General features: G+C 39.8%; 2 protein-coding genes across 15 annotated transcripts in view; one reads left to right on the top strand and one right to left on the bottom strand.

Moving 5' to 3' along the window:
- Positions 1-2,914, bottom strand: part of ASTE1 (asteroid homolog 1) — a 14,919-nt gene extending 12,005 nt beyond the window's left edge. Inside the window, exons 1-3 of the mRNA XM_046678147.1 lie at positions 2,648-2,914; positions 1,604-1,736; positions 151-1,476 (exon numbers count right to left, since the gene is read on the bottom strand). Of these exons, the coding sequence (XP_046534103.1) occupies positions 151-1,455 (1,305 nt within the window). The 5' untranslated portion in view covers positions 1,456-1,476; positions 1,604-1,736; positions 2,648-2,914. The remainder of the gene's footprint in view (positions 1-150; positions 1,477-1,603; positions 1,737-2,647) is intronic.
- Positions 2,915-2,993: 79 nt separating this feature from the next.
- NEK11 (NIMA related kinase 11) overlaps positions 2,994-27,960 on the top strand; it is a 245,575-nt gene continuing 220,608 nt past the window's right edge. For 6 of the 14 annotated variants that reach the window (XM_046678210.1, XM_046678237.1, XM_046678221.1 and 3 more), the window contains exons 1-2: positions 2,994-3,145; positions 5,632-5,901. In XM_046678210.1, the coding sequence (XP_046534166.1) occupies positions 5,732-5,901 (170 nt within the window). In that variant the 5' untranslated portion in view covers positions 2,994-3,145; positions 5,632-5,731. The other 8 variants (XM_046678195.1, XM_046678203.1, XM_046678176.1 and 5 more) reach the window with 8 other exon arrangements.

Genomic DNA, 27,960 nt, shown 5'->3' on the forward strand with positions numbered 1-27,960 from the left:
TTACTTTGAGTCCTAGTTTTCTCAGCTATGAAATGGGGACAAGATAGCAACCAACCTCAGATGGTTATACTAAGAGAGATAATATAATGTGTAAAGTAAAATTTTCGTAAAGTGCTTTACAAAAATTACCTTAGTATTACAAACACTTACCTCAGTCAATGTGCTTAAGTCCGAATGATCCTTGGGCACTTCTACCGCATCAACAATTGATGTTTTGATATTTTTATGAATCCTTTCCACTTCGCTGAAAGCTAGACGCTGAAGAGGCAGTGCATTCCAGGACGTGTTTTCTAGATGTGCAGAAGCATTCAGAAGCAGCCCATAGATGGTTTGCCGGATGGGCAGAGAGATTCTGTGGGCACTTGGTTGCTGCATGTTTTCCACCTGTGTCTGAAGAATGGTCCGTCTTAGCACCAAAGCATCGCTGATGAAAGGAGATAGCTGACCTTTGGCCAAAGCCACCAGTACCCATTCCGGTAAAGCCAGGTTCAAGGCATCTGGACAGGCGTAAGCACCATACTGGAAGAAGTCCTGCAGCTTCACCTGGGATGGCTGGTATTCTTCCATGGAACAGCAGAGAAGTTCCTTAACATTTTCTCGATTCTTTTGGGGGAGATATTGGAGAACGTTATCTAGTGCTTCAGTGGGGTTAGCAAATTGAGACAACCAATTCAGAAGTCCCAGAACTCGGTGGTGTCTCCTCCCCTTAGAACTGGCGCCTCCAAGAGGAAGACGTACTTTACTTAAGAATGTCTCCATGATGGGCAGGTTAATGTGGTCATTTCCACACAGCACCGCAAAGAGAGGTAGTAGAGCTTTATTCATCCTGCTGAAGTGATGGCAGAGCGCATCCAGGGAAAAGCATTTCACAGGGATATAGTGCTCTCGTGTGCCCTTAAGAGTGTTCATATTTCTCCACTGAAAGCTATTCAATGGGCAAAACCCAGATTTCAGGTCAAAAATGCAAAAGTCACTATCTGATGATAACACGGGGCAATTCCAATGATTAGCCAGTGTCATAATGTCCCGATCTGCTTCTGAAAAGCACTGGACAAAACATACATGCAGCTTGATCAAAACCTGTATGAATACTTCCCGGATGAGTAAGGGACAGACATATCCACCCCCACCAACAGAAAGGGAATGGGCCATCTGGATCTTCTCTCTAGCTCGGTCCTTTAAAGTTGTAAGCTTTTTATCTGAAATGTCACATCCTCCGTCTAATACAACATATGGACATATATTACAAGCAAACAGTGATTCGAAGAATTTTTGTACAACATCTGCAAAAGAATCATAGTCCCCTCCATACCGAAGCTCCAAGTTTGAATTGAAGCAAAGCCGGTGGAAGAGAGCATAGCCATCAATGATAATTTTTGTGTCTCGCAACTTCAAATCAATGAAGAACTCATTACTGTGATCTTCTACAAAACTCATCAGTCCTCGAATACCCATGACAACTGTCTGAAGAATTACCTGTTTAAAACAACAGAACACACTTTCAGTTGATGCTGGTTATTATTTCCAGCACCGTAAAATCAAGGCAAATGTTATGAAGAACTCTTTAAATAGAACTGCTAGACATGAGCATTTCAATTCTTACCTAGTTCCTTAGGCAACACCGGCTAGCTGAGTGCCTTTTCTTTCTCTTCTGCTTGTCTCCTGTGTTATAAGGCACAAACTCGATGGTTTTATGGAGTTTGATCTTTGAACAGGGATGAAGGCTGCTGAAGATTCTAAATAAAAATCAGTTAAAATCCATTACTGACACTAATAAAGAACTTCTGTGGACTTTGATATTGAGAGAGATAATAGTCACCATCTTACAAAACAGAATATTTGTTTTGTGGAGTCAAAGTAAAACATCCTAAGCTATAAAAATGATATCCTCCTCAATCTCATAATTAATAAATCAGAAGGCATTGGGCTTCAGTTATCTAAAGTGTGTAGGGTCAATGATATGGATCCAGTTTTTCTGGGACCTTCTTTCAGTCCTTGGCTTGTGGGCCCATCCTAATTGGCATAGTTTTGAGTAAGGAAAACGACTGTTTCATGCCTTGAGGAACTTAACTCTCCAGCTTCATCCCAATCAGAAGCTCTTTTCATTTTCTTGTCTTTGCATATCAGGCCCTGTTACAAAATATTCTCCCCAATCTGGCTAACTTAAGTCACAGGATCAGAATTACTAATTTTTCCTTTGGTCTCAGGCTCCAATATGACTCAGCATGGCACTGTTATGGATCCTGTCTTTGTTTAAAATTGTGAGATTTTGTCAAGCATGGATTTTTTTGCATTAATTTTGATTTTTAAAGAATTGCAGTAAAATTTATTTATCTTGATTACAGAGTTTTGGGGGCATCCCCTTGCCTTTAGGCCCAACTCATTTCACCCTAGTCTTGGCCCTCTCAGCACCTTATCCTATACAGTAGATATTTCTTTATAGGTCTGTCTCGTAAAGCTTTAGCGAGCAGAGACTCAACTCATACTAAGCTAATTACAAGACTATGCACAGAGTAGTTGTTCAACAAATGTATGCTTAGTAGGAGAAAGGAGCACAAAAGCTATGATCCAAGTCCTCAAACACAGGCCTTTATACACGGCGCCACCGGGGCCCTCACAACCCACCCGGTCCAGCAGCAGAGCCCACCTGCTCGGTCCTCCCAGAGGACCAGCCCCTCGATTAGAAGCCCGCAGGAGCCAAGCGAGCACTGGAAGACCCGGCACGTGACAGTGCAACTCCAAACGCGGGAACCGGAAGTTTCTGGTATGACGTCACTGGGAAGCCCGGTTCCTTGAAGCCAGTAGCGCCAGACTGCGCCGGGGGTCAGGTGCTCTGGCCCTAGAGCAGCAAGGTCGCTAAAAAACTACGCTATGACACGGCTTCTGTCAGGTTAGAAAAGCCAGACCTGCCCAGCCTGTTCTCTTCTCCCCGCCCCCTTGGGCCGGCGCACACTTCCGCCTCGCCCCGACTTCCCAGCATGCCCCGCGCGGTCTCCCTGGCAACGGTGCCCAACAGCCGGCGGTGGTCCTGCAGCGCGCCGGGTGACGCTGCCCCACGCCGAGGCCGGCCGGCGTACGTCCCAGTCACCGTCGGGCTCTGGGCGTGCCTCGGGCGCCGCCGCCCCTCCGCCCTCGACCCGGAAAGGTACGCGGCAGGCGCTCTTCGAGGCGTGCCGGGCTCCAGGCGCCGGGGAAGGTGGTGGTTTCGGGCAGCTGCGGCAGGGGTCCGCATCTCGGGGCCGCCGTGGCCGCGACCACCTCACGTCCCTCGTCTCCTTACCTCCCGGATCTGCTCCAGTCTCCGGAGAATAAGTGTTGCTGATGCCCCTTCGATGTTTGTTAACGCGCTTTACGGAAATGTAAATTTTAAAAAAAGTTGAGGCAAGGAATTGTTCATTTTACTTAGGGTTAAAGTTTACCTTTAGGGTTAGATTTCTATTTTAGCCGAATCTGTGTCCAGTCAGCTTCTTCTCGTTTATTATTTCCGGGGAAGAGGACTACTTGGCTTCAACCTGTGATAACCGCTCCCCTTTCCTTTTCTTTTGCCCCCAGCCACATCGATTTCACCTCCAAAGGCCACTTTGCACAGGGCCGTATCTCGCCTTTCTCCCAGTTCCCATGCGACTTTCTAAATCTTCTTTCCCCTCCGCCGTCACGCACCCGTTTTTTTGTCCCTTGGGCAGCAGTTGGTCTGCTGGACGCTTTTTTGCCCCAACAAAGTTTACTGAGCACCTATTATACGCCGGGCACCGAGGATGCAAAGATAAAGAAGGTGTGTTCCCGGCGCTCAAGTACGTTCACAACCGTTGTCAGGTGGAGGTGAGGGGCCATTGACAAGTGAGCAGGAAGTTCTAGAATCTAGCCGGCGCGGTACGTTCCTGGGACGCTCTGTGGTCGCACAGAGGAGACTAGTAGAACCGATGGCCTAAAGGCGGACAGGGAACGGGGCTGCAGGGCTGAGTCTGGGAGGTTGGCGAGGGGGCACCTGGTCCCAGAATACTCGGGGGCCGGCGCCAGGCTGCTGAGGCTGCTGAGGTTTAAGCTTGTTTACAAACAGGAACCTCTGGAAATTGGACTTCTCAGAACTGTTCTGTCTTTCGCTAAACAGAGACGTTTATCTCGTCTCTAAAACAAGGAGAATTAGTGATCTGAAGAGTCCTTTTCAGCTGAAAAAGGCTGTGAGTCCATATATTTTTCTTAGCTTAACTTGGCCAGAAAGCATCATTTTTACACGAGCAGAGGAAAGCAAACAAAAGATACATTTGGAGGCTTGCTCTCCAGTTGTTTTTTCAGCGTTAGATTTCGCTATTTTCTGTGATCTTGATAATCCCACACAATTTTTTATTTATTCAGGGATTTTGGGGTATGGGCTCAAGCTCTGAAGTTCCAACCCAATGCTACTGTTGTTTTAGTATTGTCGTGAGCACATAACCACTCAGGTAATTTGGTTTCTTTCTTTCTTTCTTTTTTTTTTTTTAAAAAAAGCTGATTATTAGTCTCCTCACTGGCATCAGGTAAACTTAACTGATTAATACGTTATTCCAAGAAGGAAAATGCCATAAATGGACATTTACTTATGTTTTATTTTGAGGATTTTTGTAATTGCTACCACCATGTGAAGCCCATTGGCCGTGTGCTCCGAATGACACAGGGAGCATCTTGTTTTATGATTATACACAATAGGTTTTTGTCTTATAGCTTTGGAATTGCTGAATATGGAAACCTAACTCCAAGGCATAGACAGTCTTCAATTTAAAATCATATTTTCATCTAGCTTTAAAACAAAACCCGCTTTTCATGATTACTAACAAAACATTTTACATTTTGATGAAATAAAAGTGATTTTACCGTGCACATGCTCATATGAAACAGTCCTGCCTTTCATAATTCAGCTCCTTGAGAAATTAAAGATTTACCTATAACATGTTTATATTCAACTAACATTGAAATACAATTTTAGATTTGAATTGTATTGTAACATTTCTTGTTTCCAATCTGGGGAGATTACTCTACTTGCAGTGTATATAATAGAAACTTCAGACACTGGATTAGAATCTGTTTAGGATGGGAAGAAATTCATTCTGAATCCTTAGATTTCTTCATATCTGTTCTAATAAATGCAAATACCATGGTTTAAAGTCTACAGGAAGAAATAAAGAAAGCAGCATGATGCTAATTTCTGGTTTAATCCTAACTCACTATCCGTTAATCAAAATAGACATAAGAGGGAAAGAAAGAATTACCAAAAAGATTGATGCAGATATATAGATTCAAGAAAATGGTAATGTTCGAATATTTGGATGTTTTTTAAAAAGTAGGTGGGGAGTATAAATCTTAAAGTGTTGATTAGAAAACATATATACATCCAAGAACTTTTGGGAAATTTGACTGTAACTCGGTTTTGCCAAATTTGGATGCGTGAAGGCTCTCTTCCTATGAAAGACTGCCTTCTATTGGAATTTGCAGTATCTCCACCTTTTAACGTTTTTCTCTCAAGTTGTTAAAGTTAGCCAGTAAGGTGTCATTCAATCCACTAATCAAAGTGCAAATATGACTGTCAAAAACTTAGGCTTTTTGTTAGGAATAGTTCAGCATCCTTTAGACCTGATCTCTGGACTTTTCATCTTTAAGGCATTGACTGATGCAACTTGGATGAATCTGGCCATCTCCTAGGAGACTTGAAAGTTAAGTTTCTATAAATAAATAAACCAGTTCTCTCTTGTTTGGAGCCATGCTGAAATTCCAAGAGGCTGCTAACTGTGCGAGTGGATCAATAGCCATTTCCACTTATCCAAAGACCTTGATTGCAAGAAGATATGTGCTTCAGCAGAAACTTGGCAGTGGAAGTTTTGGAACTGTCTATCTGGTTTCAGACAAGAAAGCCAAACAAGGGGAGGAATTGTAAGTAAAAATACTTTATACAAATCTTGAGTTGGGTGCTATGTATGTGCAGCTTTTAGCTGATTAAGAACATGGAGTATTGTTCACTTTGCTCTTTGCATTAAAGTAAGAATTTAGTAAGAGATAGAAAAGTTCCTTGAATGGTGTCTTCAGATAAGATATTTAAAGGCATTTCAGCAGGTGAGTAAAGTACCCAAATGACCTAGAGAAAGAAAGTAGGGTAGATTATGTGAAAGTCAGATTTTTATGCATACCAGAGTTTCAATTACGACGTTGCTTCCACTTCACTTGATTGGGACTTCTTGAATGAGAAAATAAGAATTGTTTATGACTGCAGCTTTAGAAATGTTGTGAAATGCAAATAAATGGTAATTCACATTTGCGGTGAATAGGGTGTACTGAAGAAAATGTGGTATTAATTTTCTGTGGCTCTTTTCTATGGAGGAATTTTTCAAAGTCTGTAGTCATACAGCCCTCAAATTAGATATTTAAACCAAATGGGGGCTCCTTTCTAAAATTCAGCTTATGTTGATGACCCTCTAGTTACTTCTTTTCCTTTGATTTTGATCAGCCCGATAGACTCTCGTAGTGGAGCAAAAGTGTTAAGGCTGTCGGACAGTACATCTCTTACAGAGAAGGATGAATCTTCATTTTTAGCTTAAAGTTGTTTGAATTTGCTACAGTGAAAAGTTGGTTGGAACTGAAGTTAGGATAAGAAACTTGTACATCAGAAACACAGGATGAAGAGAAAGCAGAGAGAAGAATGATCCAAGAAATCAGCCTAACTTTGGAAGAACAAATTTCTATCCCATAATCTCTTCTTTTATTCAGAGCTTTTGAGGCTGCTCTAAATTCTTCCAGCTTTTGCCCATTGGATACTTAAAACTTTAAAATCAGTGTGAGAAACACTTTTCTACTACTTAATATGTCATAGGAATTATAAGGGTAAATGTTACTGATGCTACTATTTTATTTTTAAAATCAACCTTTTAAGTGGTCTCTCTGTCCAGAATTTTAAAAAGTAATTTTCTATAATTCATAGTTTTCAATAAATTCTTACATGAAGAATGGTGACAGTGCTGGCACTTTTCTGGTCTGCTTAGAACATGCTTTATGACTCTCACTGAAAATAATTTTTTCCCTTAAATCGTACGGTACTCTTCCAGCCATTTAGAATAGGATGATAAATTTCTGAAAACTACTAGAGAACCTTTAGGGAAACGTTGAAAGTAAGACCTAAATCTGACCCAGGGCTTTTAAAAACCACACCATAAAGATCGTATCCAGTTTTGCTTTCTTCAGCTAATGAGAAATATCAAGAATTTTAGGAGAATTCACAGGAAGGCTAAAAAGTTGATTAAAGCGATATAAAATAAGATGAATGAAGACCAAACTTGAAAGCTTCAGACTTGAGATGATGGGTGAGTGTAGTGTGCGCGCGTGTGTGTATGTTTGTGTGTGGAGAGAGAGTATGAGAATGAGGGAGACGGGGGGCTGGTTGGTTGGGAAGCAATTTGTCAGGGACCTTTCCTGGACCTGAACTAGTCTTAAAACATGTGACTTGAGCTGAAGATGGCAGACGAAGCCTGGATGTGGAGAATGAATCCAGTAGTGCAGATAATTGACAAATCGTTTGATACCAGCTCTAGTTAGAATCTCTCGGAAAGGAATCACTCATCATCATCATCAGAATCTCTACAGCGTATTACATACTGGCCACATTCAGCCTGCAGATGTGTTTTGTTTGGGCTGCATAGTGTTTCTTTTTTAATCTAAATTAGTTGTCAGAATTTTAAAATGGGCAACTCTCTTAAAAATTAAGCTTTCTATCTTCTCTTGAAAAAAATGAAAAGATTTGGTAACATATGCTAACGTTGCTTCCTATGTAGCCAGTACGGGCTATGGCTCAGTAGCAGCTGCCCCCTTTAAATAGACACTGTACTCTCCACTTAGCCGGATGTCGGCCACTCCTCACTGTCTCTTACACCCAGCTGCATCCCACCTTCTCACTGCCTGCCGACCTTTGTAGACATTTGATTTTAGGACTCTCCACTAAAATCATGAATAATCATAAATGTGGCTGCTCACAAAATCCTAGATTGTTAGAAGGAAGTCTATCATACCTTTACATACCAGACCGTCCTTTGGTATCACTTATAAAAGGAGGGACTTGGGTCACTGTCAAGACCACAGGCTTTGGAGGTGAACAGGTCAAGAAGTAAAGCCAGTCCTGTGCTTAACTGTGGGGTTAAGGTTATGCAGGTTCCTAATCTGAGCTTAAGTTTTCTTATCTGCAAAATGGGTATAATACCTCATGGGATTGTAATAAGGGTTAAATAAGATATCCATATATATGTATAAAATACCAAGGTAAATATAATAAAGAATACATATATAAATAAATATGACTTAATTCGTAGATATATGTATAAATTGTAGATATTGCATTGCCTTGTATGTCATTATCACTCAATAACAGTTGAGATTCATCTTATTTATAAACAATTCAAGTTAAAGGAATAATTAAAGGGAGCCTAGTAAAACTTTACCTAATCACCACCCGATAACTGCAATTGGAACTCTCTATTAAATGGAAGTTTTTCTTCTGCATTTTACTTTTAAGAGAGAAAAATCTCTCAAAGCAATCTGATATCAGGCATGTGATTTTAAAAACTTCAAGGATCTTTCTTGAGATTGTAACAATTCTGTTGTCATCTATTCTTTTATATCTCTGTGGCTGTCCGAAAGAGATTGGTCCTCAGAATATTGACCTCTTAGCTATGTAAGATAGCAGCTCACCAGCGATTGTGTTTAATAGATGGACAGAGCAGGAAACCAAACTCATATTTTTTTAGATTCTTTCCCCAGAGTGTTGACAGTTAAACCTTCAGTGTGCGAGCAAAGCACATTAATCAGCACTACCCATTCTCCAAGCTCTTTGGTTAGGTAAGGTTTTAAGTTCTGCTTTACATACTAGGCCATAAACATAGGGAATTGGTTAATGTTAAAGATGGGTAGAAACTTAATACTTTCTAAAAGTATTTCTATAATGTTATGAATGCTGTTCCCTTAATAGATCAGAGTAGATCTGACTTCCTTCATTGTTTTGCAGACACACCCCTAATCTTTTGAGATAATAAAGCAAGTGTATCATACCTTTACATACCAGACCATCCGCTCCTATCTGTTGTTAAAGGAGTGACTTGGGTAGACCATGAGCCTGAGCTGGTGCATAGGACACTTATTATTAGCCCCTATGAAGTCTAGGTCGATATAATATACACTTTTAGATTTAATCAAAAAACTTGAAAAACGCAACAGCTATACACAATGTTTCTAACTTTTCCATCAGAGTATTGCAATTTATCATTATGCCACGTGAGGGCACCACTCTACCATTGACATTTTTCGTATCGTACTGTGAATTTGTGAATTTTAATTACAATGTAAATACTACGTTCCTTTACATTTTTATTGATGTTCTGCATTATCTATGGGATAAAAAAAAGCTACAGACATTAACCTTGATTAATGTATGTTTGGAAAGAGTTTTCTTTTTGTCATAAATACCATGCATTCCTTTTTTAGCTATCAGAGTAGAATAAAATTCAATTTAAAAGAGTAGTGAATAAGATAGAGCTTTTTCCTTTATTTTGCATCATGAAATTTATAAAACAGTATTTGGAAATATTTTCTTTCATAATTATAGAAACTCTGGTTTAATGGATGTGAGGTGTAATAATGTTAACTCATATTCCTAACGATTGTTCTAAGGCTAGTTCATAATTTTGTGTTTTTGTTAAGCTGCCAAACATGTTTTGTTTTGTTTTTAGTAAACCCACAAGATTTCAGTGAGCTAAGAAGTTACTTTGGCCTTTAGCATAGTACATGTAATTTAATAGAAAAGAAATGTTAAGGAAGTAGGCTTACTCTAAAATACACGATTAAACTTGGACATGATTACTTGTACATGATAAAATACATGATTAATCATGGCCAGAGTGGCAGTGAATTTCAATGTTCATCTTATCAGCATAGAATCCTGGTTTTAATGTTTTAAAAAAAATTCATCACAGTTAAGACACTGGCATTGTGTGGAATTGATTTTCTACTGTAGTCTTTTAGTTTGTCACCTCTTAAGTGTTTAACGCAATTTATGTATTGAACCTTTTCTTTGGACTGAGCACCAGGGAGGCAGCTGAAGCAATAGGAGATAAGGCTTGGCCCTCAGGAGCTTCCAGTCTAGAAGAGACAGAATTAACATACACAGAACAAGTAGCAAACAGGACAATGGCAAACAAACTTATCTGTGAGGCAGTTGCTCTTAGAGATTTTGGAATGGCCACTGCCCAGCTCCCTTTCTGGCTGCATACAGTCATTATCTTACTAGTTTCTGTGCAGTATCTAAGAACTTTCATTTTTTTCTCCTTGGTCCTGTCCATGTAAATATCCAAATGTTTTCCTCTTTAACTGTGTGCCTACACATTGGCCTTTGCCTAAATATGGTCAGCCTGGTTAACATGGAAATGTTTTCTCTCTCCACAGGGTATTTCTTCTCAGTATCAAATGTCTATAGCATGAGATGAGGATCAGGAATTAGATAGGAAAGGCTGCCAAGTCCTTAGAGAAATGTCAAGCCCACACATTGAGGCCCAGGCCCTTCCCTCCTAGGAGATCTCTTAGGCCTGTATTAGAGTGGATTTTTAAAAGTCCTTACAAGCAGATTTCCCACCCAACCACCGAAACAAAATGGAGGAGAGGGGGCTAAGAGTTGCTGCTAGAATTAGTCACCCTGACACAGAGGGCAATGGTCTTAGACCTTAAGGGTAAGGGAGGTAAAAAGTCATAAAGGGGCGATAACAATAATAAAAAACCCACAGCAGTCTGGGCCCATTATGGTCAAGCTAAATAGCTCTCCTTAGCCTGTTCTCTCCTGAGAGCATCTCAGACATATAGCCCAGTTCCAAAGTGTCATGTTGAGATGCAATCACCAACAGGGATGGGGCTGCGAGGGTCAGGGCCTTTGAAGGACAGAATGGTGGTCAAGCCATCACACTAGGATCCAGTCCCCAGATTTGCCTATTAATATACCCAGAGATGGGTCAGTCTTGGCGAGATTCTAATGTTAGCTAAATTCAGACAAGACAGAGCTGTAAATCATGATGCCACTTCTTAATTCAGGGCCTAGAATGAATAGTATCTCCTTTTATACCTTCCCACCATTTTCTGGTGCAAGTTTTGAAGAAGCTGACCATCTAATCAGAAATGAAAATATAACCAAAACAAAGAAGGGAGAATAATTGGACAATTACTCGCTTAAGCCAGATAAAGGATCTCTTCCTCATAACAGAGAACATCATTCCAAGCGCCCATTTTTCTGGGAACCCTTGGACCCAGTGTGTATCCAGTGTGTATCCCAGAATATATCCAGATGCACACACACACACACACACACACACACACACACACACTCATCCTTAGGGTACCTCCTTTTCCAATATTGAAAGTCATGTGCATACTTTTTACAATAATACATGTGTGCATAAAGCAGGAAAATAATCTATAATCCTGCCACCCAACTACTGGTCTCTTCTGTATGCACTGACAAATATTTATTCAATCGTCTAAGGAAACATGGCAGTGGTCACAATGCTTGCCTCAGAGATAGAGGATGAGGAGTGAAGGAAACTTACTTTTCACTGAACCCTTTTGTGCATTTAGAATTTTGTACCATGTGCAAGATTTAAAAGAATAAACATCCACAAAATAAAACAAGTTAAAACCCCACATACTTATTCAACAAATACTGGTCACCTGTTCTTCAAGGAGCTTGAGTCTCCTGGTTCTCAACCTTGACTGAACGGTGGAATCACGATATTTTAAAAATACACATGTTTGAGTCACACTCCAATACATTCTGTTTTAATTGGGCCGTACCCCAGGCATCTGGATTTTTGAGAGCTTCCAGGTGATTTGAACTTGTTGCTCGGCTTGAGAATATCTGATCTAGCGAGAGAGAGAAACACTAATTGTTTAATCACAAAAGTAAATAATTGAAAGCTGCCCTAACTGTTATGAAAGAAAAGTTGTAGTGGCTGTGAGGTACAATAGACTTTCCAGGCTGGCAGGATGGGGTTGGGTGAGGCAAGGCTTCCCTGAGAACGTGCCATTTCAGCTGAGACCTGAAGAATGATTAAAAACTGTTCAGCAGGGGCTGGCCCCGTGGCCGAGTGGTTAAGTTCCCGTGCTCTGCTGCAGGTGGCCCAGTGTTTCATTGGTTCGAATCCTGGGGCGCGGACATGGCACTATTCGTCAGACCACGCTGAGGCGGCGTCCCACATGCCACAACTAGAAGGACCCACAACTAAGAATATACAAATATGTACCTGGGGGCTTTGGGGAGAAAAAGGAAAAAATAAAATCTTTAAAAAAAAAAAAGCTGTTCAGTGGTCTTCACACTTGATTGGGCATCAGAATTGCCTGGAGGGCTTGTTAAGACAGATTGCTGGGCTCTCCTCCCAAAGCTTTTGATTCAGCAATCTGGGTGGGGCCTGAGAATTTGCATTTCTAACAGGTGTTACTGGGGACCTGAGGACTTCACCTTGAGGACCACTGAACTGGGCAAAAGGGGGAGAACAGTTCCATTTAGTGTATATACCATTTTGCATCTTTTTTTTTAAGCACTAAAATATAAATATTTTCCCATGTTATTGAATACTCTTAAAAGCATCATTTTAAGTGCCTGCGTAATAGTCCACTGTGTGGCTTTAATATCATTTAGCTCCCTCTCCTTGGATATGTAGATTCTGGTACCCTCTTTGAAGTAGAAGTAAAAACCTACTGTGCCTTTTAGCATCCTCAGAGATTTGATATAATGATTGTTTCAGCATATCCTTTCTGTCACTGATGTAACTCTGGAAAACTAATGAAGAACTGGGCTTCAATCACTGAAAGTGATGAGCATTCTGTGCCATTCAGCTGAAGCACATTTGGGCCAGTTATGAATTATGGCCACATTTGCTGAGATGCTCAGTTGTAATTACAAAAAAAAGGACTTCATCCATTTTCAAGTTATTTCTGACACATTGAAAAATGGAGAAATCGGTTTTCATATTGTAGGGAATGAACTAAAAAGCTTCCCTTTCTGTGGATAAGTTTTCACTGTTTATAAAAAGGACATTATTTTCTCTTAGAGAATTAATAAATTGATTATAGTAGCCTGACAGTGTCAAAAATAATTAAACATGAGTAATAGTGCTTACTAGAATACATAGATCTTATAATATTTGAAACAAGCTTTCAGTAACTTAGAATGTGACAGTAATTTCTGCTTTTTATTAGCTGATAGCCTTCGGCAAAACTACTGTTTATATATCGCACCCACTAACAATGTTTATGGATTTTCTGTCTAATTTATTTAATCACTTTAACATATCCTTACTTTCAGTTTTGAGTGATTCTAAAGAAAACGTCATTAGATTTAATAAGTCCAACTTGGAGCCCATTCTGTGTAGTCTTATTAAAGCTATTATTTCTGTATTATGACCAGGAGTTCTCTTCAGTGGGTATCTGATGGGAGAATCGGGTTATTGAGTGAACTGAGTTAATCTAATAGGATTCAATAGGTTATGCAGAGGGGAGTTATGAAAGCAATTTGGAGGAAACTAATGATTTCTTTCCATTTTGCCCTGCCAGAAAATAGTTTTCTTCAGTTTTTCATTGTAGTGATTGGATCTTTTTCCCCTAAAATCTTCAGTCTTTTAAGAGAGATTATAATACGAAAGCATATTCAAATCTCTTTAAAATAGCGCATGTTCTGGAGGGTCTTGGGCAGAGGCCCCTCCTCGGAACATCTGGAAAGGGTAAGTTGGAGCTTGAACTTCACCTGGGGGCTCTGCCGGTTCTCTGTCTGCAGTGAAAAGCTTCTGGCCATCTCACAGCATTTAAGCTTTGGGAGAAAGAAGAGAAAAAGAAGAAAATGCAAGTGGGCACGGTTCCTTTGACTTATCTCAATCCTGGAATTAAGTCAACAGTCTGAGGCAAATGATTTACATATTCCTGAGGCTGCTTTGCTGCATGTATTAGCATAAAAGAACTCAGGAGCTTCTTATCTGGTTTTTAATCTTTAAGATGATCGATGACTAATAAGTGAAATATTTTAAGATGAGCAGGATGCAGGGAAACCCTCAGTTTCTTTTTGGCCTGGGCAGGGGCCCAAAAAAGCCTACATTGAAGACTGAATCACCCAGAAGCACGCAGAAAGAAGACAACAGCATGCACATGGCCTCGTCTTCTTGAATACCTTTTCCTTACATTACTGTTGTTTGAAAGAAAACAAAAATGATTTATTTTAAAAACCAGAAATTGTTGACAGGACAAGAGGGTAGACAAATTACAAGAGTATATTTATTAGATTTTCAGACTGGCGGTTTAAATTCTTATTCCATTCTGTTCTTCCGATGTGTTGTTTGGGTGGATTTGTGAGTAGGGAAGCTAATGGTTTTGCTAACACTGAGTAATACCCCGAGGAAATAAGGAATATTATTCTTCATTTAAATGTATGAGATGGGGGAATATCTAAGCTATTTTGGTAAATAATACTTTGAAAATGTAATGAGATATGCTGGTCCCTTTACATTGTCATTGTTGACTACCCCAAATTTTAAAAATGCAAGATTTCTGTAAGCCTATTATTTTAAATGTTATTTTGTCTCATTTATTCAGTAAATAAGACAAAATATTTTAAGAATGAGTGCATAATATGCAAGAACAAAACTTTATGCATGTAGTATAGTTCAAGTTCTTTTTCCCCCAGCAAAAAAAGGACTTTTTTCAGAAAGATGTGTTATAGCAAAGACTGAGCTGATTTTTAATAGATTCCAGAGGAATCTCAATAACGAAATAACTAGAGTTTTTAATGGTTGATGTCAGAATATGCGGACTAACTTTAATTTCCTGACCCCAAAGCAAGTATGATACCCTCAAGTATAATCTGCAACTAGTCTTTCTTGTTCTTGGCTCTGTTCAGGCGGCATTCCTGGGAGAGGTTTTCCTCCAACAGCTCTCGGTGGGTCAAGCCCCAGGCTGTTCCTGGCACAGAGCAGGCCGTTCCCTGGACCATCACTTCCTCCAACAGGATCGCTGAGGAGGCGTCTTTTCTCAGTCCTTTCCCTTCTGAACTGATCTGGTTCCGTTTTTGATACGGGCGTTGACCCGGGAGTAGGTATGGGCAATTTTGGCTAGCATCTACCTTTATAACTATTTTGAACTGAAAATTTGAGTTGTGGTATCATCCACCTTTAACTGATTTGGAATGAGATATGTCTATAGTTTAAACATCAAAGAAATGAGAAGGTGGAAAACTCAGTTAAAATTAGTTTCTGGCTCACTTTATTACTCTTGAGCTGATTTCCCTGGGAAAACATTTAGTTGCCATGACATCCATGTCTAAATAAATGGTGAACTTAGAGTGATGTACGTGACTTAAGAGTCAACAAAGGAGAAAAACAACAACCCTTACGTTACTGTTAGTTTCTTGGTCAGTTATTCCTAAACTTCGTTTTTGAAACTAGTGGTTTGTAAATCTATATTTATATGGAAAATAGACATCGTTGACATCAAAGAGTTCTAAAAGTTGCTTGTGTACTACACTAATTGTGCATTGTATAAATAATTTCATGTATTATGAAAAATAAGCAGTTAATGTTCTGTGACTTTCATTGCTTTAAAATACTATGAAATTGAATTTCCATTCCATAGTTTAACAAGACCACAATTCACTTTTTATTTCTCAGCTGCTTTCATAGCACCTATTACCTGGTACTCATAAGTATGAATGAACAATTATGAAACCTTTGACATGCTATAGAACATGCTTATTAGTACAGCAGTGCTGTTATTTAGCAATTATGTGAAAAACCCACCCAAAACTTTAGTTTATGAAAAAAGCAATAGGCAACTTTTGGGGATGATGGGCATGCTCATTATCATGATTGTGGAGATGGTTTCATGGACATATACATATGGCAAAATTTGTCAAATTAGACACTTTAAATGTGTGCAGTGTATCATATGTCAATTATACCTTAATAAGTGTGTTTAGAGAATGTAAACCCTGGATCATGATATATGAAAACCTCTAAGATTGTTAAACAGGTTGATTTTGCAGTAGCTAGTGATAATCATTGCAAAATTTGATAGTTTAAACTGAATGTTGCTTTTTAATCTTTGGATTCAAACCAACGAATCTTCTTGTTTTTAGTTCAGAGAAAACTTATGGGCTCTGTTTTTAATGACCTTTATTAAGCAAGTGAGGAAGGAAGGTTAAAGTGTAAGTTGACACTCTTGTCATGTATTCCAGGTTTCCAAATTTCTGAGTGGAAAATTTGGAATATTGAAGCTTTGATTAGAATGTGTTTGGTTGTCAATTTCCTCAACTTCCATATGTGGCAGGCACTCAGGATTTTAATTAAAATTGGATTGATGTTTCCACTTCCCTATTAGTTTGAATTTTGAGAAACCCTTAGAAACGTAGTCAGGGAGCCTACCTGCCTTCCCTGGGGGAGATTTGAGGAAGACTGTGGCCTGATAGCCCTGTGTGCCTCTCTCTGCCTTCTCTCCCTATGTCCTCCATCTCATGGGCCTTGCACAAATGCAGATAGTGTGGGCATCAGGGCAAAATCAGCCAATCCACTTTTTACAGTACTGTATTGAGTTTGCTATTTGTTGACCAGCTGCTTTTAATTCATATGTTCTTTCAAAGATATTTCAGTACAATGATTATTGAACTCTAATGAGTAGTTTCTATTATTTTTAGAATTGTTTTAGAAATGAAAATTACAAGAAGGATCAAGGACAGATGTGATTTGTGAGGCAGTTTAACATTTCTTAGAAAGTGAAGCATTTGGATGTTCAATGTGGGTGGGACTTGACACATATCCAAAGTTGAATTTTAAGTATGCTTTATTAACAAAGTTGACTTTTGAGCTCAGAAGGATTAAGTTATATTCAAAAGGTTTTGAAAACTGAGAACAGTAGATAATTTCCTCTAGGTAAAGCTTATTTTGGCATTATTTTGCCAGTCCTACGTAATCATAAAAACTTCTAGGGGGCCGGCCTGGTGTAGTAGTTAAGTTCAGTGCTCTGCTTCAGTGACCCAGGGTTCGCAGGTTTGGATCTTGGGTGCGGACCTAGACACTGCTCATCAAGCCATGCTGTGGCAATGTCCCATATACAAAAAATAGAGGAAGATTGGTACAGATGTTAGCTCAGGGACAATCTTCCTCACCAAAAAATAAATAAATAAATAAATAATTCTATGTGTATGTGTGTATGTCTGTGTATATGCGTATATACACATAAAAACTAAATATGTGTATATATGTATATGTGTGTGTATATATTCATATACACTCAAGTACATATATATGTTTGTGTGTGTGTATATATACACACATTTTTTTCTTTTTTTCTTGTGGTAACATTGGTTTATGACATATAAACGTCAGGTGTATATCATTATATTTCGATTTCTGGGTAGATTACATCATGTTCACCACCCAAAGACTAGTTAAAATCAATCACCACACACGTGTGCCTAATCACCCCTTTTGCCTTCCTCCCTCCCCACATCCCCTCAGGTAACCACCAGTCCATTCTCTGTCTCTATGAGATTGTTTGTTGTTGTTTTTATCTTCTCCTTATGAGTGAGATCATACCATATTTGACTTTCTTCCTCTGACATTTCACTCAGCATAATACCCTCAAGGTCCATCCATGTTGTCACAAATGGCTGGATTTCATCGTTTCCTATGGCTGAGTGGTATTCCATTCAGCCGTACATGGTACACACGTACATTCTTGATTTCAGTTTTTCAGTTCAGTGCTAATTTCAGCAGCAAAGCTTGTACTCGGCTGATAACAGATATCCTGGTCTGATGGATAAAGAGGTCAGAGCTCAGTATTTCATAACCACACTTGGACAGACACTAGAGTACCCTGTGGGGACTTCTACTTTATAAAAATTCAAAACGCATTAATATGGACCCTTGTTGAAAAGCCCATGCTGAGAGACACTAACTGCCCGTGCCTCTGCAGCGTGAGGGAGTGGTGGGGTGTCCCCTTGGCAGCTGCCTCTGGCTTGTCTTATACCATTAGCTAGACTCACTCCAGGATTCCTTGGAAACGGTGTGCCTACCTGAATAATTTATTTCCCATGATCAATTATTCATAACTCATTATTACAACTGAAATAAAACCTAAAGGTAGAATCATTCTGCTGCTTCTGAATAGCCACCAGATCGTCGGGAGATTGCAGTCGAGTTAAGTCCTCGCGGTCCCCACTGCCTGTTTGTTCCTCTGAAGGGATTCCAAAGAGAACAGGCCTCTGAATCCATGAAAGCAGTGACAAATGGCTCCCCCCTGGCTGTGCTGCGGTGGCTCATCTCTTCACGCTGCTTGTCTTTTTAATTCCGGCCTTATTTACACCTAGGAATAAAATTTCAGTTTGAGAGAATTTAGGAGATGTTTATGGCACTGTTGGTTTATTAAGCCACTCTTAGGAAGTAAACAAGGAAACAAAACTTCACCTTAGAATATCTTTTCTGGGATAAAATGCAGGTACCTATAGTACATTTTATTGACATTAGTCTTATTGCGTTTAACTTGTTCCATTAGAGTTATATCTGAGTTGTATTTTATTTATTTATTGGAGCATATCTTTCATAAAAAGAAATGCCATATGTTTTTCATATATCTTGTATAAAAAGCATTTTAATAAAAGTACTGTTAAAGTATAACCAAAAGAAGCCTAATTATTTTGTTTTTTTTGAGGATTGGCACCAGAGCTAACATCTGTTGGCAATCCTTTTTTTTTTTCTTTTTCTTCTCCCCAAAGTCCCCCAGTACATACTTGTATATTCTAGTTGTAGGTCCTTCTGGTTGTGCTATGTGGGATGCTGCCTCAGCAAGGCTTGATGAGCACTGACAGGTCCGCACCCAGGATCCAAACCAGCAAAACTCTGGGCTGCCTAAGCAGAGCACGTGAACTTAACCACTTGGCCATGGGCCACCCCTAATTATTTGTTTTTATTCAGGAAATACAATAGGAAATTGTTTGACTTAAGCCACACTGATTAATTTTTTTTTTAAATAATCACCAAGCTTTTAAAAATGTATTGAAAATAGTTAGTTTGAAAGTCCAGTTCCTTTGGAGCAGAGGTTTGCCTTTGGGCTTGGCCTGCCTTTGGACACTCTGGCAGCGAAGACTGGGCAGAAGTCAGTGACGCTTCACCTTCTGCATTGCTATTTCAGTGTTGTGGTGCTTTCTGTGTGGTCACTTCCAAAATAAGTTAGTACTGATTTTGAGCATAAGAGTTCTAAGACACTGGGATTAACCTTGCCACATTTTTAAAAGACAAAGAGGGGCCGGCTCCGTGGCCGAGTGGTTAAGTTCGTGCGCTCCGCTGTGGCGGCCCAGGGTTCGGATCCTGGGCGTGGACCACCGCTCGTCAGGCCACGTTAAGGCGGCGTCCCACATCCCACAACTAGAAGGACCTGCAACTAAGATATACAACTATGTACTGGGGGGGTTTGGGAAATAAAGCAGAAAAAAAAAAAAAGATTGGCAACAGTTGTTAGCCTAGGTGCCAATTTAAAAAAAAAATAAAAAATAAAAGGCAAAGAATTTATATGGTCTGAAGAGAAACCAGAGTATAACCTTGCTTTGGGTTTTGAAAACTCCAGCTATAAATAAAAATCCCAAACTGTTTTAGCAAGCATTTTTTGGTAGAGTTTCCAGATTTTTTTGTGTTGATGTTGCTTCTCCAAGTGGAATTAAGACTCATGTTTAAGCAAGTTTTAAATGGCACAGATCCATACCTTTCACATTGGACCACACATATGATGTCCCAGGTAACCCACCAAGCAGGAGTTATGGGTAATTTTTTTTTTTTAATTTGAGGACAAATGTGAATAAGTCATGGAGTAGAGTGAAGAATTTGCATGATTTTTTAATTTTTAATATAATGTTAATAGGTTACACATTGATATGGCTCAAAAAATATAAGAAGGTATATTGTTAGAAGTCTCCTCTTGGGGGCTGACCTGTGGCCGATTGGTTAAGTTCATGCACTCTGCTTCGGCAGCCTCAGGGTTTTGGCGGTTGGGATCCTGGGAGCCGCTCACCAGGCCATGCTGAGGCAGCACCCCACATAGCACAACCAGAGGCACTCACAACTAGAATATACAACTATGTACTGGGGACTTTGGGAAGAAAAAAAAAAGATTGGCAACAGTTGTTAGCCCAGGTGCCAATCTTTAAAAAAAAAAGTCTCCTCTCATCCTGGTCCCCCTTTTTCTGAGTTCCAATCCTCTTCCCCGAAAGATAACCACTATTAAGAATTTCCTGTGGATCCTTCCAGAGTTGCTTTATGCATCTATGAGCAACTCTGGAATATAGATTCTTAATTTTGCCCTCTTCTGATAAAAACTAGCGTATTACACATTTCTGTTTCATACTTTTTTCTTATGCCAAAATAATTTGGAGATCTTTCCATGTTAGTATATAGAGAATGTCCACATATTTTTTTTTAACAGCTGTATAGTATATTCCATTGTATGGCTGTAGTGTAATTTGTCCACTTTCCTGTTGATGGACATTTGGGTTATTTTTAATCTTTTGTTATTAAAAACACTGCCATAGTGAAAAACCCTGAACATATGTCATTTCACAAACATGTCACTATTTCTTGCATGAAGTTTTAAAATAAAAATGAGATTTCAGAGACGTGTCCTGCTTTTGGCAGTCCCATTCCAGGGGTATGAGTTTATCCTTCTTTGCTGTTCAGAGTATTTTGCTGGAAAAGTTTGAGCTGCACTGCTGGAAACTTGTTACTGAGGCCTTGTGGTGGGGTGATTTTTCACCTTCTCAAATAACTTTGCTATGAAGTGATAGTGACAATGATGTTACTTTGCTATCCTGTATTTCCTGGAATTGATTTAAGAAAACATATGTAAATCTGGCAGCGAATTATTTATAAGAAAAAATCATGTGGTACAATTGTCTAGTTTGTTTGCAGGCATTTGATGCAATGAAACATTTACAGCTGTGAGTTTTTGGAACAGGCTCAGTGCCCTCTGACCTTAAGCCCTAGAGCACCAAATGCTGGTGTCTTTGAAAATGTTAATAGGTGTTTGGTGTAAAAAGGAGTTGGATGATTAAACAAGTTTGGGAAACACTCGGTTCCACAAAGTTAAACCAGTGTTTTTTCTCAGGGACTCTTCAGAGCCTTAAATCTAGGATAAATTGTGACTCTTCAAGAGCTTTTCCCAAAGTTGTTCAACCACTGAACTCCCTTATTTTTTGAGGCCACACTCACTAGCGCTAGTGTACTACGGAGGCCAACTTGGAAAATACTACCCGTGTTGACCATGGACACCATCTTGAAATTAGCAGTCATAAGCATATGTGGTATTTAAATTTACCAAAGATTCAGTAAGGGGAATAAGAATGAAAGTCACTATTTTAAAACTGACGATTATGAACAGCAGATGGTGGTAAAGTAACATGCAGACCAATTATTAAGACAACATATTTCCAATGGCAGTATTAATGCAGGGTCCATCATATTGTCTTCATTTAATTACAGTTTACCAATATTTTATTTTCACTGGTTAAATGAATAAAATGCTAAAAATAGGTCATTAATATACTTTTAATTTCTTTGTAGGAAAAGCACAAGTCGTCTGAGAAATAAATTTGGAAAAATCTTTTTATTTTCACAGACCATTTTAACTGGCATGAAATGGGTTTGGTTTTTCTTGCTGTCTGCTTATTAGATGGACATTTCCTAGTTATGTGTACACAAAGAAGTATGTGTGCTCCATCTTGAAAGAAAAAGCCAAAACTTCCACCAAACTTAACTCTCCACTGTCCATGAAAATGGCAAAGAGCAGCAGAAGAGGAACATTCAACCAGCCTCTGGTTGGTGGCTGTCAAAAGATGAAGCAGCTACAGCCATTGCCCTCTAGGAACTGACATTTGGGTTGAAAATACGCTGTGAACACAAATAACTCTATTAGAAGAGCCAATGGGGTGAGAGAGATCAGGATCCCTTAGAGGTTGAGAGACATCTAGGCCACTTCCATTCTTTCAAGGTCTATTAAATATAAGACTGTATAAAACAGAGCAATGAAAAAATGGCGTTTGTTTTAAATTTAATTTAACAGCAAAAAAATTTAACATACAAAAATGCAATACAATGTGAGTATACTACTCACAAGATTATTATAAGTTTTAATTCCTAGCGTATTACAGTTGGGGTGGCCCAGAAATGGGAAATACATTTGAAGTTGTGTGGGGAACTCTTTCAGAGCTGTCAGTGTGTCTGTGATGGAGGGTAGAGTCTGGCTTGGAGCTCTTGTCAAGAGTCAACATTTGAAGCCTTCATGAATCTGCAGTCCTGAGCAGAAGGCCATTTTGGCCACTTTGATGATAAGCCTGATGCAGAAGAGAAACCTAGAGGAGCTGCAGGGAAAGAAGGCTCTTCCAGTGAAGGACACCTGGACGTGCTTGATGGACGTGGAATTGCGAACATGGCCTGAGGGGGGTATTAGAACTTATAGTGATGGGTGTCCCCTAATATGTGAAATCACAGTTTGAAACGACCCTTCAGAGGAGCAGTTGGGCAGCTTGTCCACTCTTCCTCCTTGCTTCAAGGCTGAACTTGCTTTACCTTTCTGTGCAGATGTAGCAGAAAGACCAGCCTCAGGCAGGGCTGGTATTTTAATAAACTGGCCAGACCATATCACCCTTGGGGACAAGAGAGCCAGGATGTCTTGCTGTTCCTTGAGTGGGGAGGGGGGTATCACTCTTTTGATTGAAGATCTATCTTACCAGGTCCTGCAGAAAAAAATAAAGAGATCCAGTTTATATTGGCCAAGTGCTTAATGCAACAGAGTCAGTAACAATTGGGAAGTAGTATTTACCGTAGGTAACCTACAGTGTGAATATCTTCATTCAGTCTTTGGTCAATGGATTGATTACCAACAGTGTCAGGCGCTGTTCTAGGCAAAGGATACAGCAGTGAACACAACACTCTCTGTTCTCAGGGAGGGGACATTCCAGTAGAGCTGTGGAGAGAGAGAGAGAGAGACAATAAAATTACATAATATACTACAATGTGATTAAGTGCTGTGGAAAGAATAAAACAGGAAAAGAGGTTAAGGAGGCTGGATGTGTGTCTACCTGATAAATGCTAGTCAATAGTTCATATTTTGTTTGGTATTAAGGTGATAGTATATAGTGACTGAGAAAAACACTCAAGATACAAGATCGTTGGAAGGCAATAGCATAGAGATCCAAGTATACTGTATGTTATTCAGTTCCTTTTTCCAGAGAGTTGGAGCCATTTTGCAGGGGAACAAGATGACTGTGGGTGGGGAGAAATGGTGTTTGAGTTTTCCTCTGAAGGACGTTAACTTAATCTCACTGCCTTGAGGTCAGTGGAGACTTTTATAGAATCTCTGGCTGGTTCCCTCTGTCTCTGCCTCGTTGTGTGTCTTTCTGTGCTCTGCTGCAGAGATTTCACACTGGGATGAATGGGTGCCTCGGTATTGGGAGGGGGAGATCTCGAAGGGGATAGCTGCAGCTACCTCTGCTCTTGCAGACAGGGTTGCCTGGGGTGTGTTAGGAGTTACGTATTTTCAGAGGGACTTTCCGTTTCCAGGCTTCAGCTTCCTTCAGTGCCTGAAAGGTTTTGATCCTCCAGCAATGGCCAGCACACTCGGTGTGTTTTTCCCTGATCAGGGTCATGATGTGGGGGCCCTCAGGAAAGTCCTCTACTTGGGGCCGGAAAGCCTCCAGACACCTTCATTAATGGCTTCTCTTGGGGTCTAATGTGCAGTGACTACTGTTTATGGTTCTTAAGTGTTACCCAAGATGTGGGTGCCTTCCTCCCAGAAGATGGGCTGCATGTTGCAGTAAGGGAAAATATGCAATGTTTGAAATTCCTTAGGAGTGAAGTCCCTCCTGGTCAGAAGTCATGCCAGTGTGCTATCTATGGTTCTAGTAGAGAACAGAGAGAAGCTTGCCTCTGTGCGTCAGATGCAGAGCTGTATCATCAAGGGCCCCTAGTTTCTGCCTTGAGAAAAGATAACAAAGGGGGTCACAGCAGATGCCCTCCACAGGGGCAGGCACCCACTCCCTTTCTTGGCCCTCAATTTCAGGGAAAGCAAAATCAGCTCTGGATCAGGCTTCTTTAGACATTGAAGAATCCTCTCTTCAGGCTGAAGGCTGAAAGCTGTTGATGTAATAACTGGATTTTGCTTATTACTCTATTTTATATTAAAAAAAACCATTGTCTTATCTCCATCTCTTGATGTCTCAGAGCCTCCATCACAGTTCCCTTAACTAACTGATACTACAGTGTGGACAAGAGAGGGAAATCACCCCTAACCTTAGATCCTAAGACGGTCAAACCTGTTAGCTCCCTGATCCTCACAAATATGTCTGTCTGGGTGAGAGGAGTTATGCCTGGTTACAGCTGAGGTAAATGAGGTGAGGTGACTGGCTCAAATCCAAGGTGTGCTAGAGAACTGAGAATGAATGTAAGATTTCCTGTATCTTAATGGAGGATTTAGCCTTTAATTTTTGAAAACAAACTCTGTAATTAAGGATGAAGCATTTGATTTTCTTTTGTCTTAACTTTCTATGAATATAAAATTGATCAAAGGTGATCCTTAAAATCCCAGAAATGTGTCTCTTTATATTGTTTCCAATTAATAATAGTATAACTTTTTATTCTGACAATAGTTCACCAGCATCATTTTGCTTGATTTTTCAGTAGTTCTATGAAGATTCTTCAAAGAAAGAGGTTTTTTGTAAAACTACAAGGTGTTATTGATCTCTAGTTCAGGAGAGCCCTTAATTAACACTGCAAATGCTTTTTCAGGTTATTTTAAAAAGGAGCATTATTTTTCTTGGCCCCTATGAAAATATATTTCAGCTCATTGAGACTACCATGAATTGCTTCAATTTTATTTCAAGGTATTTTTTCTGGAGCTGTAGATTCAAATACAAGAGGAAACTTTATTATATACATTAAGTTTTGTTTTGTCTATGCATTCTTCAAGACTTGGGACAAAACTCTTATGATTTAATAATTATATTTCCCTGACATAAGTTAGAATTTTAGAATATATAATCCATAAGAAATAAAACCTGATTTTGAAATGTAATAAAAATCCCATCAGAGAGTCTCGTCATTCACTGAAGCTCCGCCAATATGCAGTAAATTCTTCCATGTAGTCCTTTCAGGAACTGAACCAAATTAAGGTCCATCCACATGGTGTGAAGTCTATGTGTTTAATAGCACTCGTATCAAAGTGTGCACGCAGTTGAGTTTGATGGGCCTTTTCTACTGATCCTAGAAAGTTAATTTTGAAATGGCCCCACTGGTGGTAGCATTGCTCTGAGCACTAATTTGCATTGACAGATAAAGATGTTTCAGTTCCTGTAAATGTTCCTATGGCCTCCTGACTTCCTCATCTGTAACCATGGTCTTGTAACCTTTCCATGTTAAGAGCATCCATGGCAGTGACAGACACATAGAGGATTGACAGATTTGAGCTCTGCCTCACTTTTTCAAATGTGTAAAAGCAAAATGATCCAGTGACCAAGAATGAGGTTGGTTTGTTTGGCAAAAGTCAATTATAAATAGCTTTTATGCTTGAAAAACACAGGCAGGAGTGGCTACATAATTTTTGGGGCCAAGTACAAAATGAAAATGCAGCGTCCCTGTTAAAAAACTATTAAGTATCTCAAGGCAGTGACAGCAGAGCATTAAACCAAGTGTGGGGTCCTTCTAATGATTGGGCCCTGTGTGACTGCACGGGTACCATGCCTGTGAAGCCAGCCCTGAACACAGGATAGCATGGAGATTGCTGTGGTGGTGGGCAGATAAGTCTCCCCAAAAATGACAGACTCATGGCATAGTTCAGTAACAATCAAAATAGTTGAAATATTTTGGTTCCGAAGGTCTAACAATAATTAGTGAGGGTGAAGTCATCTTGTTTGAACAGATCTTTATAACTCATATGAGATCTTAGTCATAAAGGTCTCGGAGGCCATGTTTAATGAGAGAAAATATGGTTGGCTTGTCATTGTTAACTGGCTTTCATTGCTTTTCTCGTTGAGGCAATTTATCTAGCCTTCTGATGATTAAGTGAGTCGAAGTTTCTCTGGTAAAGTGTTCTCTGGGGTGAAGGATGATAGAGAAGTATGGGTGTCATTGCACAGTTGCTCCATTTACTTTCCTCATTTTCCCTGTTTCCTAGGAGCAAATGACCCAAAAGCCTACATCTCTAGCTTTGATCTTTGACCATTATGCAGTCTCGTATTTCCGGGGTCTAAAGGGAATCTCCATTTTAATATCTAGGCAATGTCTGAAATTTAATAGAGCAAATGGAAAGCATCGTTTTTTCTGGTAGTTACCACTCCTGATTCTGAAGATTGTTAAATAGTGTCACATGTGACTGCCTTCTCTGCCCACCACATAACCAGTCACCTGCCAATTCTTCCTCAAGAATCTCCCAAATTTACCTTTATTCTCCAGTGTCACTTTACTTTTGGCCTTTTTAATTTTACGTCTATAGTAGCTTCCTGGCTGTTGGGCTACCATACTCTTTCCTCAAACTCAAGGATAACCATTTTTCAAAACACTACTTTTATAATGTCACCATCTTGCTAAGATATTACAGCTCTTGAATCCCTTCTATCAGACAAAATTTAAATTGTCTCACGTTCAAGGCATTCTATCAAGTGCACCCTTTCTCTCTGTCTGAACTGTATGAATCATTATTCCCCTACATGACCAGTCTACCTTCTCTCCCCATGCTACTGGGAGAGACAGGGTGCAAAGGCATTTTAGCCTTGAACCTGGAAGTTTCTCTGGTTCAGATTGCAAGGTTGCAAAATGTCCTTTTTGGTGACCAGAGAGCTCCAGGGCTGATGGTGAGCTGCCAGGTACCATCTATTCCTTGTTTATGTGGTGATGTACAAATTGCCCCACAACTTTGCGGACACACTGCTATGCACATATTCTGTCACCTTAAACTGTGCTCCTTGCTTATGGAGAACTTTGTAATTGTTGCCTAACAACAATATTTGTATATCTCAGCTCTTCACCTAAAATCTAATCTCCTAAAGGACATAAATTGGGCCTTGGAGGTTTTGTTTTGTTTTTTTTTACATGTCCCCCTGGTGCCCACTGTTCTCAGTGCCCACTGAACTCATTCATCCTCAACTCAATTATCCGTTAATTGAACATTGTACGCTCTATAGTCTGATGCCCTGGACTTGGAATTAGGTGCTGATGACATCAAGAGTCAGAGGCCCAGGACGGCTGCTCTGGTGGTGGCACTGGCAGCAAGATGGAGTTCCTGGGGCATCAGTGCCGCGGCACCCAGTGCCAATGATGTTGGCAGGGAGGCTGTCCCCACTCTGGTCCTCCAGAAACTCCTGGTGAATCTGTGACCCACCTACTAAATCTGTATTAAATTCCTTTTGGGCTTCAATCAGCCAAGTCATATTTTGATGCTTGGAATCAAGAAACCTGATAGACAACAGAAAGGAGAATACACATTTATTAGCAGTCTTTAAAGTAAGACAGCTTGTGTGGATTTGGTGAAATCTTGTCTTTCCCTTTTTCAGAGAAAAGCAAGAGGCAGGAAAAACATGCAGAGGTAGGAAAAACAAATATGTTCTCTTTTAGTAGAGACTTAGTCCATTTTAGATATACTCAATACCAGGATGGTGTTTGATCTAAAGGCAGAATATTTTAAAATTAATGGAATCTACCAGGTACAGAGATAGCATACTTTTCTTACAAGGACCACATGCTGTCCCATATCTCACCCAATGTGAGACTGTCTTCTATGACTTTCCTGGCAAATAGGCCAGCCAAACTCAATTGATATCACTTAATGAAGTAATGTCCTCCTGCCTGTGATTCTTGTCCAGCAGTCCCACTTCTGCAGTCTAGAACAGCATAGGTAACATGA

The sequence above is a fragment of the Equus quagga genome, chromosome 1, assembly GCF_021613505.1.
Source record: "Equus quagga isolate Etosha38 chromosome 1, UCLA_HA_Equagga_1.0, whole genome shotgun sequence".
Classification (NCBI taxonomy): Eukaryota; Metazoa; Chordata; class Mammalia; order Perissodactyla; family Equidae; genus Equus; species Equus quagga.